General features: G+C 42.4%; 1 protein-coding gene across 2 annotated transcripts in view; it reads right to left on the bottom strand.

Annotated features, from left to right (window-relative positions):
- Positions 1–201: 201 nt before the first annotated feature.
- The window catches only part of LOC147668707 (phospholipid-transporting ATPase IC-like), a 515,423-nt gene continuing 496,671 nt past the window's right edge, over positions 202–18,953 (bottom strand). For both annotated transcript variants that reach the window (XM_086948491.1, XM_086948490.1), the window contains exons 27-28: positions 8,458–8,588; positions 202–3,215 (exon numbers count right to left, since the gene is read on the bottom strand). In XM_086948491.1, coding sequence (XP_086804617.1) covers positions 2,982–3,215; positions 8,458–8,588 — 365 coding nt within the window. In that variant the 3' untranslated portion in view covers positions 202–2,981. The remainder of the gene's footprint in view (positions 3,216–8,457; positions 8,589–18,953) is intronic.

Below are 18,953 nucleotides of genomic sequence, written 5' to 3'. Positions count from 1 at the left end.
AAAAAAACATGCATACCCAAACACACCAATACGAATTCAGTCAGTATATTGTCACATAACGAAGGAGTTGATTTGGTGTCCCTTTCTAAGACACCCAAGTATATGGATTATTTCTGTACAATGGTCCTCTCATTGATGTCACTCCTGATATAGATACACCATTCATTATCCAAAGGGTAATAACATGTTAAACAACAACGGTTTAAATAGAAATGTTTTATTAATTTGTAAAGCTGACTTTCAAGAGCAGATTCAGAAAAATACTGAACTCTGGAGGTTGCAGAAATTCAACCATCATATAATAGGGCAGTGCTGCCACCATGTGTCGGTGTCAGCATATGGCAACTTTAATTTTATTATTACAAAATACATTTTACAACTTTGCATGTTAAGATTAACCAACAGTTATCAAAAATAGCTCAACATTGGGGATCTTTCTGTGGTTGTGTTTAGCTAAAATATAATCTCATGGAGTGGACAGCCCTGGTATAAACTCCAGTTACTAACGGTTTCTGCTTGAGCCAACTACCAAACTTCTATTTATCGCCACTGTATTATATTTAACCAGGTGAAATAAGGGCAATGTTTCTGGCTAGATATTGACCGAATCATTTCTACACCACTAGACACCAATAAATAATTACGATATGTAACTGGAATCCATTATAATTGCCTCTATGCAAATTAACCATATGTGCAAACCCGTATGCTAGCAACTGGACCCATTCATTGGGAGAGATTGGTAAACTGGAGTTTGCCCCGGAAGTACTCTAGTATCAGCAACCGCTGCTTCCGGTAACCATGTAGTAGGCAGTAGGCCATCCATCTCACTATTTTTACTCAAAAAAGCATGCAGAGAGCAGACCAAACAGCTGGGCTTGTTGTGGTATAAAGCTTTTAAATCCTCAGATGGATCTCGTCGATGTACAGATACCATGGTAATCCTAATCACACTGTATAATCTTGTTGCATTATTTTGCACAATTTTGATGTAGTCAATAACTATGCAGCTTTTTTCAAATTAATACATATTCGAAAAGTAAATCATAATGTGTAGGTTGAATTTAAGGGTAAAAATGTTGCTGCTCGATAGGTAAACTAGGTGTCAGTTCGAGAAAATCATACGTTTTAAACCAGGAAAGAACATCTTTTAGTGATACACAGTGTTTTACCAAAGTGTTTATTACATTTAGTAAGTAGTATTAACTATGTTATCACCGAGGAAAAAATCACTATGAATCTATTCCCAAGTCTGTATGTACATCTAACCTCTCATAATCTCAGGTCATTAACATTTGGAAAACAATCTAGGGATCCCTCTGCACTTGTTCCCATTTCATTTTGTAATTGTTTTGATCTCTTTCAGCGATGGAAAGTGTACTGCACGGAATGTTGGTTTAAGGGAATCGAGTGCACCTGCTGTAGAGAAGAAACACAGCCATTCCTTGGTTCGACGACAAAACAACCATATACAAATGAAAATGTTACTAACTCATTCCAATAAGGTGCTTTAAAAAACTGTGCATAGGCACGTGCATTTTAGTAGCCAAGGACAAGTAACAATTTTACAGTCAAAATGTGGACTTTATACCCACTTAGGAAAACCTCGTTTTAAAGCATCCCTAAACTTAGTGGCATGGTGAAAAAGGAAGGAAAGGTGCAGAGATTGCATTGGTAAATGTCGTGATTTTAAGCCACCTGAAGCCCATTTTTCTCTGCAAGCTGAAGAAATTATATCCCCCACATACTGTAGACTAGACATACTCTAGATAGCAAAGGAGGTTATTCGTTGGCTGGTAAAAAGTTCGATTTTCCATTGTATTCTGTTTGCATAGGTTTCAGCATTAGCCTGTGAGTAGCTGGAGAAGAGAGCAAACCATTAAAAAAACGTACCTTAACCTCTGAATAAAACAATTAAATATGAATACGCTACTTAAAAAATAAGGTAACAACGTATTTTATATTTTGATATACTACGTTTCACATGTCTATTTTCCTTGTACATTTTCCAGGGTTGCATCAAAGTATCACAAAGTAATATGCAATCCTAATTTTACATGAGTACATTTAGTTGTGAGGACTCCAGAAGCGAATGTAAATACTCCATAGTAGACCTACAGTAACACAAGGTGACCTATCCTCACTAACAAATATTACTCTTTAGATCAGCCCTTCTGTAACAGGCAACTATGTTGCATGTAGGTTTGAAGCTTATAAGCAAGCTGAACTGGTTTTATTTTTGAAAATGGTTTGGTGCCCTATGCACCTGGATCTAAATGCAGCTCCCGTGCTGACGAACAGTATCTTTGCAAGACGAGAAAAGGAGAAACAAATACAAACAACAATTTAAAAGGAATCTATAGAATTCAAGGTAATATGGCAGGGGTACAAAGCCATGTAGACCATTGTGTTACCATGGAAGACCCAAAAAGGTACAGAAACATACTTGTATGAAAATATTCTTCTGCTATAAATAGGTGATAATGAAAAACATCGGAGGTTTTTAAACAGATTTAAATATAGTGCTGGGGTGCACAAAAGTGGTTAATAAATACTGAAACCAGAATCTCTTCCAATACATTATTTACTTGGACTACGTGGCTTAAAAGTTAGTTGATTATGGTGTCCTAGACTCAAAGATTGGTATTCCCTTTGTCCCTATTATACCATTTTTTACTTTTTCTTTTAGTTTGATGAAAGCTGTTACCACCAAGATTAACTGCCAGAAATACCAGAAAACTTCCAGTACAATTAAACTTTACCTCAAACCTATAAACTTTAAAACCCCCATTCTTGGCATTATTATTGTTCCATAGTGTCCACCAAGTGATCGTGTTAGAAGAATTGTGATGCCTTCAAAACTTCATCAACATTTTTTTTCATTAAAAATCCTGAGAAAAAAAACTCCTCCATAAAAAATATATATATTTTTGCTTGTGCAATCCGAACAATAAAAATAACGTGGGATGGAAACTGTAAAATCAACTTGTGCTCTTAGAAGACTGCATTATTTCTGCAGCACTCGTGCCCAAAACTGCATCCAACGTGGCTCGTTTCTTGGGGATGCTGCGTCCTGAAGCAATGAGATCACCATATCCACGTTGATGTGAAAAAGCATAAGCAGAACGGCGAGCTGCGTTCCCCCTCCGCAAAACAGTTTCCTTCGGTTTCCACTCCACTTCTTCAGGCTTATAGTCCTTACGGGCCCTTTGAATCTAAAAACAATTACATAATGGTCAGTAAGACCTAGATACTTTAATACGTACCATAAAATCTAAATCTGATACAAAGTATTCCTCTGATTTTGAATCTCTACACTAAATGTTACTACTGTATTGCCTTATAAATTATTGTAATAGCCTAGCTGGACACAGCAGTATCTGAACTCGAAAAGAGAAAAAGTACATAAGGAAAGCATAATGTAGGATGGATAGAACGCAGCCATAGTCGCTGAAAACGGGAGGGAGGGATAGTGCACTACCGGGCTGGCTTAAATACTGACAGGTTGCACAGTTCGAGTTTACAGCCCTGTCTCAAAAAGAAAGTGCAAAGAAAACAATCTAACCTCAGCCAAGACGTAAGAAAGGTTATCATTTACAGTGTAAACCATCTTAATCAATTCACATCATATTTGCTGCAAAGAAAGAAGATTGAAGGGTGCTCGATCTAGAACATCGGCCTTATTCGGATTACCAACAACAGCATACACGCTGAACATTGAAGAATCCAAAAGGCAAGACATTTACCATGCTAATAATATGCAGAAGGTGTTGAAGATTTCACATGTTGCTGTCATGCGCATAGTATGTGGATCTACAGACTTCACTTCTTTTATTCATTTGATATAAATATAAAATGTAGTCAAAATTCTTTCAATCCAGAATGAAAGACTTAAATGTTTGTTTCTTTAAGAATTATTTTTCTACTTTTATTTCAGAGTGATATATCTAAATGTTTTCTTTCTGAAAGGGTTCTGTGTCGTAATTATAGGGCATCTTTTGTATTTGGTGCTTTCCCAAGAGTTGCGTTGAAAGAAACACTAAAGTCTATCAATTTGAACTTAGTCAAGTTTTACTGTTACATTGGATTAGAATGAATTGCTCTTTAAATTTGTTTGAAGAAGAGCTGATATAAATTTAAGGACACGGGCCTGCACCATGTGTGCATGATACACTGGGGAAAGCTTTGTTACCCTTGGTAGTTTGCTAGTTTGAGTAGACATTCGCCAGAGCACCATCATCGTTGCACCATCCGAAATAAATGAAATGAACTCGCTCTAGAAGCTCAGAATACTATCTTAAGACAGTTTAAGAAAAGGTAATCTACCAGTGCCCGCGAAGTAACATATACAACATTAAATAGAGCAAGTAGTCGCTTGCCACTTGTCACCATGTGCAAATGGAAAGGGTTTTAGGTTTACTCAAAAAGGCGTTGTGACAGCACAAGATCTTGAGTGCAAGGATAGAAGTTCCCAAGCCCTGTCTTCCAGATGAGATCCTATCCTTGGATAAAAGGAGTAACAGGGAAATAGGCATATCGTTTTTAAACTGCTGAAACAGAGTCAAAAATTTTAAAGGAGATTTTTTTTCACAGGTGGAACTGACGCCCAGCACACTGCTACACTGGCATTTAAATGAACACCACAATTTAAAATCGCATGCAGTGTTTCTCTGCTAACCATTTCAGATTTGTGTAAAGATACATGGCCCCTCTCACTTACAGGTGATAGACGCAGACAAATGTGGGCTCAAATGAAATAGAAAACTGGAATAAACGGCTGAGATATAGTAAAGGATAGAGTTCATACCTACCTCACCATCACCACGCTCTTCAAACTTAATGGACAGATCGCAGGAACAGTACTGGTAATAGATCTTTCTCTTTCTACATAATCTATTTTGCTCCATTTTGAAAAAAAGATATTGAATGTCCTCCACTGTTCAGTTTCTTCTTTGAACTTTATTATTAAACATGTTGTGACCATTTAAAAATTGGAGTCTACTATTCCTGCAGTCCTACATAATCTATGGTACATTATGTTTATATCGTTAATGCTCTGTATATATTGTCAAGTAACAACTATTGATCCTCCTTGGCTCTAATCAGGGTATTCTTAACAAGCACTTGTTTATATTGTTAATTTACTCTAGGTACCCAGTCTCTATCTGTATTTTCTTGTAACAATGTTTTCCACGTGCTTTGCCCCGGCAGATTTTTTGTGCAGTGCTCAGAGGCCATGAAAATGTGTAGCACACAAAATTGGAAATAAATAAATCTGTTCTAGTTATTACAATCATATTGTAGATCGAGTGAGTCTTTCCTTACATGATCTACGGACAAAGGCAACTCAAGAGAGATGTGCCCAACAATGACTCCGCTAACACATTTAGTGTAGTCCAGGTGTGCCCTCACCTCATTGTTAAGTTATTTTGATGTGTTACCATAGGTATACCATATACCGACCTCTGTGTAGAAACATAAAATACACCAAGACGCGATAACCAGAAAACTAGAGGAACACAGACCTATCACACAAACCAAAGAGCCTGTGGTGTAACAGAAAATGACGCCCCCCACCCCCCTCCATCCCCCGCAGACTGTGGTGAGGGCACCACCCAAGTCTCAAAGATATGCATTGACCATGGACTGAAGAGGGACACCTTGAAGGGTTGGGGCCCCTTTACCCCACAGGAGCTGCAGAGGCCTGCGTTACACCACTGCAAACAGCATAATGCATCCATCGAGGGAAGCAGAGTTAGCTGCTATTTAGCTCTTAATGAGCATATTTAGGTACACAACAAGAGACTTCCTTAATAATGTGTCTTGTGCAATTTCTTTAAGAAATGGTGAATAGGTTACCTTAGAGAAAGTGGATCATAGTCTATGAGAAGTGACCCTAAGATCTCTATATAACGTTTTTGCTGAATCTCTGAGCAGCACCACACCTGCCTGCAACTGTTCATCGTTAGGATTCATGTAGGAATCCAGCCTTTTCTAGGTAGTCCCCCTGGATTATTCATCTTTTGTTCAACCATGTATGTTTCCCGGCTTTAGTGCATTTTAACCACTACTCACCAGTAGTAAAGTGCTTGTGGGCGCCCCCCCCCCCCCCCCCCCTTTAAACATGGTGGAATGGTCATATTTAACTTACCTCTAAGTCCCTAGTATATGGTACAAGGTGCATCCAGAATCGGTATGTCCTCTGATGGACTGCTGCACCTATTGCGCCATCCACTACAGTGGCAGTGCAAACATAGCCTGAGGTATATCAATGTAGCCTGAATGCAGCAGTGTAAAAACTACAATTCAGCCTGTCAAAAAACCTAAAACTTTTGACTGGTCAAAACTTTGTTTTTTAGTACAAATAGATCACCCTATGCAGGCCTTGTAGTTCACAAGGTAGCAGGCATGGTATTTAAGTGTAGGACATGTAGCAAATTAATGTTAGCATGTCCTTACTGTGACTATATCCCAAAAGACATTATGACTGTTGAATGAGGCCTCGCTGTCTTATGTTGAAAACCAGAGTACACATTCAAATACTAATCCGTTATCTCAGATTTTTAATAATTACAATCCAATTCAATGGTGCAGAACAATTTTTCATAAATATTTAAGTAAAATATGCTTTTCCCTGCCTGAAATTTCGAGCTGCTAATTTGCATTGGCTCTATAGCTTCTCACAGCCAGTAGTTTGCTTTTGAGAAGCATTTCACTCAATGCTAACAGTAGGCGGACCGGTTTTTGGCAGAGATGACTTCTCTAAACCCCACAGAATATGCCAGGGAGGGAAGCTGTAGGTTGTGTAAAATCCTGCTTGCGTGTCAAATCCTGCTTACATGTCACATCCTGCTTGACAGGTCTGCTGGGTTCATATTTAACTCTCGGGGTCACAATTGAAAGGGAAAGAGTACAGGATGTCACAACCATTCTGGTGGATCCGGTGTCTTGTTTCTGAAGGGCTCTGCTTTTGCCCTACCAGATTTATGTCTAGGGCTATCGTGGGTAGAGTGGATACCTCAAACTGACTTTTAGTCCTAGATGTGGGAGGACGCTAGGATTTCTATAGCACACTCCCAACACACCTGCAGCCCTCAGAGCCAATGATTAGTAGCTGAAGATTTTCACCACCTTGAAAATGCCCAAAGTGGGTGGGGTAGGCCTGGAAAGATTTACCTCATTGTTTAGGGCATGCCCAGGAATAGTTCCTACCTACTAGCTCCCTCTTCCGAACATTCTGTTACCCGAGGGGAGCCCTGAAGGACTGGACCTACTTCATCTTGTACCAAGGACAAAGAAGTGATTTCCAATGGTCATAAGGCTGACCTGTTCAAGCTACAGGGACACAGCAGGCAACAAGAGGCCTTTTCCTGGAAGTGCCCAGCAGACCAGTGGCAACTGGTCCTGGACTGGACCCTGCTGGTAGCCTCTGCCTGACACCTTGCAAGTCTCCAAGTGCCTCCACACAGGTCCTGTGGGGCGTTAGAAGTATACTCCTGTGGTGGATTTAGGCTTAAAAGACTCACTCATAAGGTAATATCTTTGACCAGGATACATAGTGGTCAGCCTCAAATTGCACCTAGGTCCCAGTCTACAGTAACCATAGACTCCTCTTGGCACTTAGTGCTTCTTTGTTGCTAATTTCCCCCACATTAAAAAATTCATAACTCCAGTTCCCCTTGTTTGCCAGTTTGCTGCCACTGTGTTTATTAAATATTATCCTATTTTTCGAATTTGTGTTGGGATTTATTTTTGTTGTTTTGCATTCTGACTTTATAACCGTTTTGCTACTCCATAATTACTTTGCACACTGCACTACGTTAAACCCGTCTGCTCAGAGCCATAGCTACCAGGGGGCTGAGCTCAGTTTAATTTAGTGGCTCTAAGGAGTCACACTCAGAATGGTTGCGATTGTTTCCAGAGGTGGTAGTCACCCAACCCGAATAATCATCCAATTTTTTTAAGCTAGGTTTTCCCTATTACAGTGATATATTGTATATATGACTTTACCATTCTCTTTCCTCAAATTCCCAACTCTCTCACTCCCCTGGTCTACTAGCGGTCTGATTTGCATTTAATCAGTTGCTTTGCACAGTGTCACTGCATTTTGTATTGCTTTAGTTTTCCCTGTTCCTCTTCCACTCACTCATCTCACTGCTTGTAATTTACTTTGAATTTTGAGTCCCTATATATATGCTCTCTCTATCATCTGTCCACAGAGCCTGTCACTTGCTATCATGCTTATCTAAAGGGCTCCTCGTTTACCTAATCACCATTGAGACCTTGTCACGCTTACTAAATGCTATAATACTGTGCAATACTTCAACCATATAAACCAGATGCTTTCCTTAGTCTAGCAACAAGTAGGCAGGATGATGCATAACATGGCATTCAACTGTAAGGTTCCAATTCAAAATGCACTCTTGTGGATTAAAGATAGTTTGTGTTTCAACTTACTTTGTCGCCTTCAGAAGGCCAGATTGTCTTTATCAGGAAGCGCCCTGCCACAACTGGAAATAGACAAACTGCAACTGTAATTATGATGGTCAGCCAAAGATATGGCTGCCGTAGAGCATTTGGAGCTGCTCCTGAGGAAATAAATAAAAGAGAAACAGAACATTTAAGGAACAACTCTGGTTTCTTTTTTTCGATGGTAAAATGAGAAAAATAGTGCTAAAAATATCAAGTGGAATTTGATTGTACGTTGCAACTCTCCCCTTTTCAGCTTTTAATTTTTTTTTAAACTAAATCTACAATCAGAATTACATTGTAATATTTTGGCATGCCGAAACAAAAGATCTAGCCATCCATCAGCAACAGCGAAAACTAAACAAGCTCAGCAACAGCTTTTAAATATGAAGTGAAACGTCTTAAAAAAAAAACAGCGATAAACTATTGGAGAATGAAATTAGAAAATATAAATTCAGATACCTATATTCATGTACAATCTTATATTTATATCAGAAGGCGCACCCATTTTGATGCAGGGCCTTTCCCATACAGCTGAGCGCTTCCTGGTTTGTAGACAAGGCGGCAAAGATTTGATGAATTCAGATGATTGCATGGGGTCCCTGGGGCCGAAATTGGCCCGGGAAGGGGGAGGGGCACATGATTCCCCACTGCTTATTGTCTTTAAAAAAAAAAAAAAAAGTAGGTCGGGCCTTGAGGTCCATGGGGCCAAAATAGGCCCTGTGCGGGGGTGCACCTCATCCCCATTTTTAAAAAAGCGTGGCCCTGTCGGATGGGGACTAAGCGGCCCTCCTCCTGTAAAAAAAAGATATGTTGGATAGGCAAATTGCCAGGGGCCCTTTCACCTTTCTCCAATACTCTACAAACGCAGGATGAAGTCCCCTTGGATGCCGAGGGTCCATGGGTGGCCGGGAACCCCTTATGTTACCTCCACCAAGTCCCAGATAGCGGGATTGCTGAGAGGTCTTTGAAGACCCACCCCTTTCTCTACCACTCTTCAAATGCACCTCCAAGTGCACTACTGGTTGCGGAATGAATTCGTCTTAACTGCTGAGGGTGTCAGGACCAAAGTGGAGTAGTGCACCAGGAGGTGCGCTTGCAGAGTGGTGGAGAAAGGGGGCGTGACCTTTGACAACTACATAGCAATCCAGCTATGTGGGACTTACTGGAGGTAACATAAGGAGTCGTTGGCCCACAAGCACACTCCGGAGTAAAGCAAGCCTCATCCCTCAACCAGTAGTGCACCAAGAAGCGCGTTTGCAGAGTTGTGGGAAAAGGGAGCATGGGCTCCAAATACTTTTTAGCATCCCACTGTGTGGGACTTACTAGAAGTAATATGAGTACTTGTTGGCCCCCAAGGATCATCAGCAGCCAAGTGGACTTCATTTCCCAACCAGTGAAGCACCATTAGGTCCATTTGCAGAGTGGTGAAGAAAAGGGGTGTGGCCTTTCAAGACCTCTCAGCAATCGGCAGTGTGTGGGACTTACTGGAGGTAAATGGAGGAGTTGTTGGCCCCCAAGGCTCTCCTTGGGACAAATTATTATTTGTTTTTAAAGGGGGGCCGTGGTGAATGGCCCCTGGGACGGCCACTCACCAGGGCGGACTCTCTATGTCCCGGGGTGCCCACCCCCAGGAAATTACTGTTTGCTTCGACTACAGCTCCCTCCAAGTCAGAGCAAACACTAACTCTGCTCCCAGCAAGCATGGAGCTGTCAAACTGCTCCTGCTTGCTGGGAGAGGAGTTTTCCACAATTTCCTGGAGCGCTGTCATGCAGACAGGGAAACTGATAAAAGGATTGCTACCACACAGAGGGAGCTGAAGGTATAGCAGCTCCCTGTGTATGGAAGCAATGCCTGCTATCGCTGGAGAAGGGTAGCCAGCAGGGATTGTGAGGTCAGACTGGGTGCACTGACTGGGCTCCAGGGCACCCAGCATAACAAGGCCAGGCCCGGGGGATGCGATTCCAGAGGTCAAAATAACTCTGGGTGGGGAGCCACACAGCCCCTCTTCCATATTCAATTGTGGCCAGGCCCCTAGGGGATGGGGTCCCTGGGGCCCAAATAGGTCTGGTGATGGGGGTCTTCGGGTCGAGATCGAAAGAAGCACTTACCTAATTTAGTCAAGAGGAAGTGCATCTGTTTGGTGGCGAGTCACCTCTTTATATTCTAGTCATCTCCTCAGGACGAGGATTCACATTATAACAGATTTATGGATGAAGACGCTCTAGAAACAATCATATTGTCGAAAAGACCATGCGCTCAAGGTCACTGGGAACATTACTCCATGATCCTTCATGCAGCCGTAGAACAGAATATGCATGGGACATTTATCCAACAAGTATGAAAGTACTGTAGTTGGGTAGACATTTTCAGGAAAGAAATGAGGTTTCAGTCTGGCCCAGGTGTGCATGTCGCAGAAATTAAACCTCAACAGGAAGCACTTACAAATTTCATTGATCTAATGGGCACAACCTGATCTGTAGTGTCTGCCACAATTGGTTTCTTTCTTTTTGTCTCATGGTGACTGCTGAGTCACAAACCCAGTCACGGACCCACACAGGCACCTACACACCCACTCAGCCCCCCTACACACACACTCACAGACCCAAAGACCCACTCATACACCCACTTACAGACTCATAGTGCCACTCACAGACCCAGTCACAGACCCATACAGCCACTCACCCACCCACACAGCCACTTACAGACCCGCAGCACCACTCACAAACCCAGTCACAGACCCACACAGCCACGCACACACCCACTCACAGACTGACAGGCACTCACATACCCACACACAGACCCATTAAGCCACTCGCACAATAACTCACAGACTCATACAGCCATTCGCACAGCCACTTACAGAACCACTTACAGACCCATACAACCACACCCCCTCAAAGAGAAACACAACCACTCACATACCAATTGCACCATTCTCAGACCCACACACACACTCACACACAGATCCATACAGGCACTCACACACCCAATCCCAGACTCACAGCCACTCAGACCCACAGTGCCACTCAGACTCACACACTAACCTATACAGCCACTCACACACCTATACAGCCACTCACACACCCACTCTCAGTTTACAGGTACAGTTAGGAAATACAATTAAAAAAAGTAGACATTTACTGAAAAAAAACAAAGGTCACAGGGACGTTGTAGTTATAGTTCGGCTCAGATTTCACTTGTACAAAACCATAGAAATTCTCCCTGAGCGAACTATAATTTTCGCCCTGCAATGCACTGCTTATGACATCACATATTACATCTATTCATGCTTTCAGAGGCCGATAGCTACAAATCAGAAACACAGCCAGTGGGAAGTTAAACACACTTGCACTTTTATGGCACAGTTTTGTTTCTCAATCCCTCAGTCTTCTGGAGTCTTTTCCCTCATGTATCGCCTGTGAAAACTGGAGCATGCTCCCGCTATGGCCTTGTACCTCTGCTTGTTTCCACTCTTCATGCCGTCCTTAAAGGCACGTGCCAATAATGCTAAGGTGCTGTTTAACTAGGAACATTTCATCTGAAACGGTGTGCTGCTGCATGGGTGCACACCATTACCCAACTCTATGTTTAGCAGCTGGCCAAAGAGTTTGTCGAACATCCTAGGTGCCCCAGCCGAAAAAAAAACCCTAACAAGAGGAACTACCTCAAAGTCTACTCCCCTTTGTAGTTAGATTTGTCCAGCTACTGGTCTCTTCATGGTCACAATGATGTGACATGATAGTAATTAAACAAGACTGTGCATTGCAAAGAACCAAGTGTGAAGATTCCAACCTAGCTCATCAAGTGACTCGCATGGAACACCTCCGCAGGCAAGAACCAGATAAAGTTAACATCCTCCAAGTGTCAAAGACCTGAAGTGATAGTAGCAACCCCTTTTAATAATTAATGGACAGCTATAGCTGAGCTGCTGAAAAGTGTTGCCTGTTCCACTAAGGAAACAAGCGGTGATTGTTTTCGCAAGGTTAAAGAAACTATAAATAATTTCAGAATGAAGGGATGCAAAGCTGTACATAAATAGTCAATATATACTGCATAATGCTGAATTTATGCTAAAGATAAATTATGGCCAATGAGTTCCAGCGCATTTTAAAAGCTAGAGGTGTGCAGCATTACCTGCCTGGCCCTTTTCTTCGGTCGAGCCTAAGTGCAGCGCGCATGCACAGCTCGTTCTGCGAGGCATGCAGTAGTGGGGTATGCACTGGATTCCCCTACCACTCTCTGCCCATATTATAACACTTTTATTGCCTACAAGATTAAAGCACCAACTGTAGGTATCTGAGCGTGCGAGTTTGGTTCAAAGTAAAAAAAATATGGTCCACCGCAACAGAGCGCATTTGCAAGACGTGTATTGAGCTATCTCAGTGCTTACCATCCGACTTGAAAGTATTTAAGAAAAACGGTAAAGGTTCAGCTGAGTAAGCGTGCAGGAGGTGTCAGAGGAAGGAGCTTCGTCATTATAAAGCTGCTGGACGAAGTCGTGGTGAAGAGTTCTAAGTTCTGACTTAATGACTTTTTGGAAGTCAAAAATCTCCTGTGGGACGTTGCAGGATGCTGTAGAAGAAGACAGTTTCAGGAGGTCAGATACCCTTTTGGCAAAGGACTGCTGAAATAGATTTTCTGCTGCAGAGAAGAGCAGAAGCAAAGTCAGGCCAACCAGCAATGCACTTAGGGCAGATAGACTAATAGGTTGGTCCTGGTCTTTCCCCTGCTCTCAGAGCAGTTTTTAGCAAAAAAAAAGTCTGAAGTTTTGGATTTTGCTTATCTGGGCACATATTGCACCACAGCCAAGTGTCCAGGACTGAAGGGACACCACTTCCGGGTTCAGGGCTCTCAGGTCAGGTCAAAGTGCAGGTTCAAGATGCTGGGAGACTTTTATATCCCGAAGTTCTGTACAGGAGGCCTGCTAACTAATGCTTAAATTCACTCTGGTAGTCCTGGGTTCAGGTGAAGATTCAGAGCTTGAACAACAGGTATGACATCTGAGGGTTCACAGCATGCTCCAGGCACCACATCCATTCTTCTATGTGCATCAAAGCAGTCTGGAATACACAGCAGGCCACCGCAGCAGGCAGTCTTCTGAGAGTTCATCCACAGGCACAGAAAGTGAACTGAAGAGTGGGTATGAGGGTCCTATTTTGTTTTATAGCTGGTGCCTTTTTTGAAGTTGGGACAGGTTTCTAGAGGTTTCTCTTTAGAATGCTTAGAATTTCCCAACTCCCCTGCTCTGTCTCCAAGTTGGCCGCAAAGTAAGTGTGGAGGTGACAGGCCCTTTATGTGAAGGCAGAGTGCAGCCAATTCAGTTACAAGTGGGGCTGTGCCCAGCTCTGTGCTCCCTCCTTTCTACCTGCAGATGGCTCATTTAAGCACACCTTATAAAAGTGGCATTTTCAAAATTGTAATTTAAAATCAGACTTCACCATTAGAGGATTTTTTATTACAATTTCATAGATACCAAACATGAAATGCTTATTAATTCCCAATCAACAGTCAGCACAGCCAGGTATACCTCACAGTAGTGAAACCAGGATGTGTAAAAGTTAAAAGTATATGTCCAGTCTTTTAATTACAATGCACCCTGCTCTATGGACTACCTACTGTCTACCTTAGATGTGATGTACATTCAATAAAAGGGGAGTTTAAGGATTGGCAATGGGGTTATATTGCAGAGTCGAATTAGCAGCTTAAAACTGCACACAGGCTGCAATGGCAGGCCGGAGACATGTTTTAAGGGGCTACTTAAATTGGTGGCACAATATGTGCTGAAGGTCCACTAGTAGCATTGAATTTGAAGGTCGTGTGTATAATGGATACCACTCTACAGGGGATTTGTAAGTAAATTAAACATGCCATTCAAGTGTAAACAAATGTAACCATGTTAACCCCTTCCATGCTGGTGACGAACCCCAGCCGTCACGCTCTGCGGCGCTCGTGTGCTGATGACGGCTGGGGTTCGTCACGGCCCCGCCCTGTTCTTTTGTTTACCGCACAGCGGCGGAAACGGCCCAGCATGGAAGGGGTTAAAGGAAGGGAGTACAAGCAATTTAGCACTGGTTAGCAGTGGTAAAATGCAAAGTCCTGTCCTAAGGCCAAAAAAGTAAGTTCAGCAGTAATGATAGTGCAACTTACAAATCTGCTTTTTCAACAAAGTTTTTATTCATTCAAGATTTTTAATTTTGAGATTGTATATAAACAATAATTTGTGCATGTCTGTTTTTCTGCATTTTAAAAGGTAATAGAATTACTATTAATTGTTTATTTTCCTATTCCTCATGTTATTTGCCAGACTGGGCCCAGTTCTGACAACGTATCACACCACATAAGGTTGCTGGGGTAAAATAGGATTTGCAAAATACTGATGTCTTCTCAACACTGTTGGGCCTAGTACTGCTGGTAATATTTCCAAGTGTGATTTATGCCCAGAATTATATGATCTTCGTGTTGTGTTAATGTGTGTGTGGAGTACAATCTTTATTTACATTCACCTCATGTGAAGTCTCTTTTGTGACGCTCAGTGTATTTGTGTGAAAATGCTGTGCTAAGGCTTTATACATTGCCTCTGTGATGAGGCGGACTGCTCAGTGCCAAGCTACACAAGGGTGAGCACAGGTTGTACAGTGACTGTAATCACCTAACCCTGACAGGAGTGGTAGGTTTTGCCTGACTTAGAACTGGCACTTTATGGTTGGGGTGAGGCAGTGTCCAACAGTAGGCCTTGAGAAGAGTAAATTATTTCTAATAAAGACAAGATTGTTTTTGTGACGTACATGAACTAGAATTATTCCTAAAAGTCCTGTGAAATTTCCATATTGCTAACAAATTCTCATTTCGTTTGGCCTTTTTGGCAAACAATTCATCTGATTCTGAACAGTTTAGATGGTCGACCTCTGCACCCTTTTGTCAGTCAATGAAAAGACTCAACTACAATAGCCCCAAGAGTGGGAGGGGTGTTGCCACAGACTATATTAACAATGTAAAAGTGCATTATATTACAGATAATTTTGTACAGAAAATTGCTCCCACTCTATGGGATTGAAGTCCATATTGATGGGTTATAGGCATGATCACTGGCTTTCCAATAATATTGCACCAAAGAGGTGACCCCATCAGGCAAACACTTGGGGTTCTTGACATAATTATAGAAAGACTATGCTACAGATATTGCGGATGCTTTATTCTACAGAGCCATGCTGGGAAATGTAGTTGAAATGTTTCTGCTTTACAGGTTACCAGACACCTTTCTATATTGGTTCTGTACTTGGAAATTCTGACTTAAGAGTAAGCATCATTTACTTTCCCTATTTACTGCAGGAGTGCTGGATCCCTACCAAATTTTATGAACCTAAGATGGACACCTCTGCAATGGGACATCAGTTAGTCATCCATCTTTTTTTTACCTTTGTATGTGGTATTTAACACAAATCTAGCTGAAAGGCGACAGAGCGCTTTACATATAGATGTTTGCTATCAAGAATATACAGAAAACAAAATGAAAGGGAGAATCTTAGCGTAATGCAGGGCTATAGAATAGAACATTATTTATTAAAGTGTACTAATACCAGATGGTGTCAATGCGTTATAGCAAACACACGAGGAGAAAGGAAAGAAGTGCACCTGCAAAAGCCAAAGATGAGAAAAGCCAGGCTTTCCGATGTTTTTTAAAAACCAGATAAGAGTCTGCGTTGGAGAGAAAGATGGGTACAGAATTCCATAGCTTGGCAGCTACTACAGAGAAGGAGCCGCCACCCCATCTGGTCCTGCGAAAACTGGAAATCACAAGTTGTGTCTGAGAGGAGGATCTCAGGAGCCTCCCAGGGATGTACCATTAAAAAAGAGATTTCAAACATAGCATACCCTTACTGTGCATGGCCTTGAATACCATACTCAGAGCATTAAAACAGATATGTTTCCTGAAGGGGAGCAATGCAGGAAGGAAATACCATTCCTGGCTGACTGATGCTTAGGAATTTTAAGAATCAGCCGCACTGATGCATTCTGTACCACCTAAAAGCTTATTAAGGGAGACCACATTGATGTTCAGGTATAGAGCATTGCAATAATCTAGCCAAGAGGTGACCAGAGCGATGATGGGCTGGTGCAGTTGGGACAGAATAAGAGGCAAAACCTTTCTCAAAATCCTCAAAATATAAAAACAAGTACTAACCGTGGAGAGGACTACAGAGTGCCGGCCACCAGGAGTTTGACCAGTTGGAATTCTGCATGCCAAATACCAGGACTTCAATCTTGTCTGCATTAAACTTCAATGAATTCTCCTTCATCCAGCAAATAATGCTGGACAAACACTGACTGAACCTCTCCGATACGGATTGTAGGCCATTCGAGATGGAGACGATAATTTGCGTGTTGCCATATGGGATAGCACCTGAAAACCGAAGGACCGCACCAAATCGGCCAAGGGAGACACAAAGATTGAAAAGAGTGGGGCTCAAGGACGAACCCTGGGGCACCCCACAAGATAGACTAAAGGACTTGGCTCTAAGGCCCAGGGCCGGACTGGCATTTGCGGGCACCGGGCATTTCCCCGGTGGGCTGGAGGGGTGGGGGCCAGTTTTGTGGCCGCAAGGGGCCGCTTTTCTTACAGAGTGCCGATTTTGTAGCAGCGTTGCAAACTCGGCCCTCTGTAAGAAAAGCGGTAGCAGTGCTTTGCAGGTAACAACCTCCTCCCCTCCCATTACCAGGGCCGGTGGAGAAGCAACCTGCCAGGGCTGGATGCTGGTCTCAGTCCGGCCCTGCTAAGGCCTCCACAGCTGATGATATGGGGCCCGTTTGACATTAATGAATGGAGAAGCTGCAAGGCATTCCCAGCAGTTCCCACTTGCACCAATCGCTGAGCCATACGCGCCAGGGAGACAGTGTTGAATGCCGCTGATAGGTCTAGCATTGTCTAAACTGCTGCCATGCCCTGATCAACCGGTACAAAAGGGGGTGGTAATGGACGGAGCATCTGAACCAATCAAACACTCACATCCAGTCAAAAGATCTGGGTTTAATCCATCACCGTTCTTTAGCCCACTCTGCCACCCCAGTTGCTCACTTTGCCACTAGATTCAACCAAGCCGGGTTGAAGATGGCTGGAATACCAGACACCGGTCCTCGGAAGCTTGTTTCCGGTCCAGGGAAGACATGGCTTGGCAGTTCGGGCTGGACTGTTCCCATGAGGCACAGGGTCAGACTGATTTGCATATAGCCATGTCTGAACTGAGGTGGCAGAGTGGGCTAAAGAACGGTGATGGATTAAACACAAATCTTTTGACAGTGTGTGTGTGTTTGATTGATTCAGATGCTCCGTCCATCACCACCCCCTGTTGTACCGCATGCCCTGATCAACCTGCGCACGGATACAGTCAGTAGCCACAATGAGGGCAGACTGTGCTGTGAACGGTGCATTTCGCTAAACAAGTGGCACAAGAAATTGGCCACTGGATCTAAAGCCAATGGACAAGGCGACAAATGCAGTCAAGCTACTGGACTGTTGCTTGGTGATGTTGTTGGTACAAAGGTTCTAGCAAAGGGTCCTCAAATGGAATGATAGGTCTCAAACTGCAAAGGATGTGGATCCACAGCATTGATTAAGGCTAAGGAGGTCTTGAAAATGCTTTTTGTTTCAGTTTCTTTTTCTATGACGTTTGGACATTATTAAATCATTGGAGAATGTAGAGCTCTGGATGAGTCTATAGAGATCGCAGATTAAGCCTTCACAGACATTGCTATGTACACTGATGGAGTGGTGTAGGAAGCTGGATCTGTATATACTATACCAAAGCGAGGTATAGAGTGCACAAAGTCCAGTGGAACCCCAAAGGTAGGCAGAGGTAAAAGGAGACCGCACCTTACTCTCTATTTGTGGCAGTGTGGTCGAGCAGTAAGGATGTATCAGAGGGTAGTGTTAGGCATTTGTTGAACACACTAAATGATTAAATGATATCACACACTCAAGACTGAACTTCAGACCAATTGGTTTTGTATAAAAATATTCTTTTAGTTATTTTATTTTCTAGAACCAAGCAAGCCTGGCACATGGAAGCAATAAATACTTTACAGTAGTAATGCAGTTTGTCAACAGTTTGAATTGTAATTGTATATATGCACTTTGATTCGATTACAGTTGAGTTACTGGTAATGAAATGCTTTTGATATACTGTACATATACTTTGTATAGGCTTTTTAGTCGAATGTCAAGTAGATTACTTTACAGATTACCTTTCTTACACAGTGCAGTAATACCTGGATACTGCACTGAGACATTTCCTGTTAAACAGGTTAGTAAAAACGTTTTTGTTATTCAGTTACAGTTTTAAAGGTTTTCATAGATTTTCCAACTCCACACTTGGAAACTTTTCATAGAAAAACACTCAATGTTATCCTATGGAGGAAAATAGTGTTATCGGTTAACAGGTAAGTACTTTGTTGTGGGAGTACTTGTTACAGTCAGCGGCACTAG

The sequence above is a fragment of the Lissotriton vulgaris genome, unplaced genomic scaffold (assembly GCF_964263255.1).
Source record: "Lissotriton vulgaris unplaced genomic scaffold, aLisVul1.2 SCAFFOLD_736, whole genome shotgun sequence".
Lineage (NCBI taxonomy): Eukaryota > Metazoa > Chordata > Amphibia > Caudata > Salamandridae > Lissotriton > Lissotriton vulgaris.
This window is presented reverse-complemented; position numbering and strand designations above follow the sequence as displayed.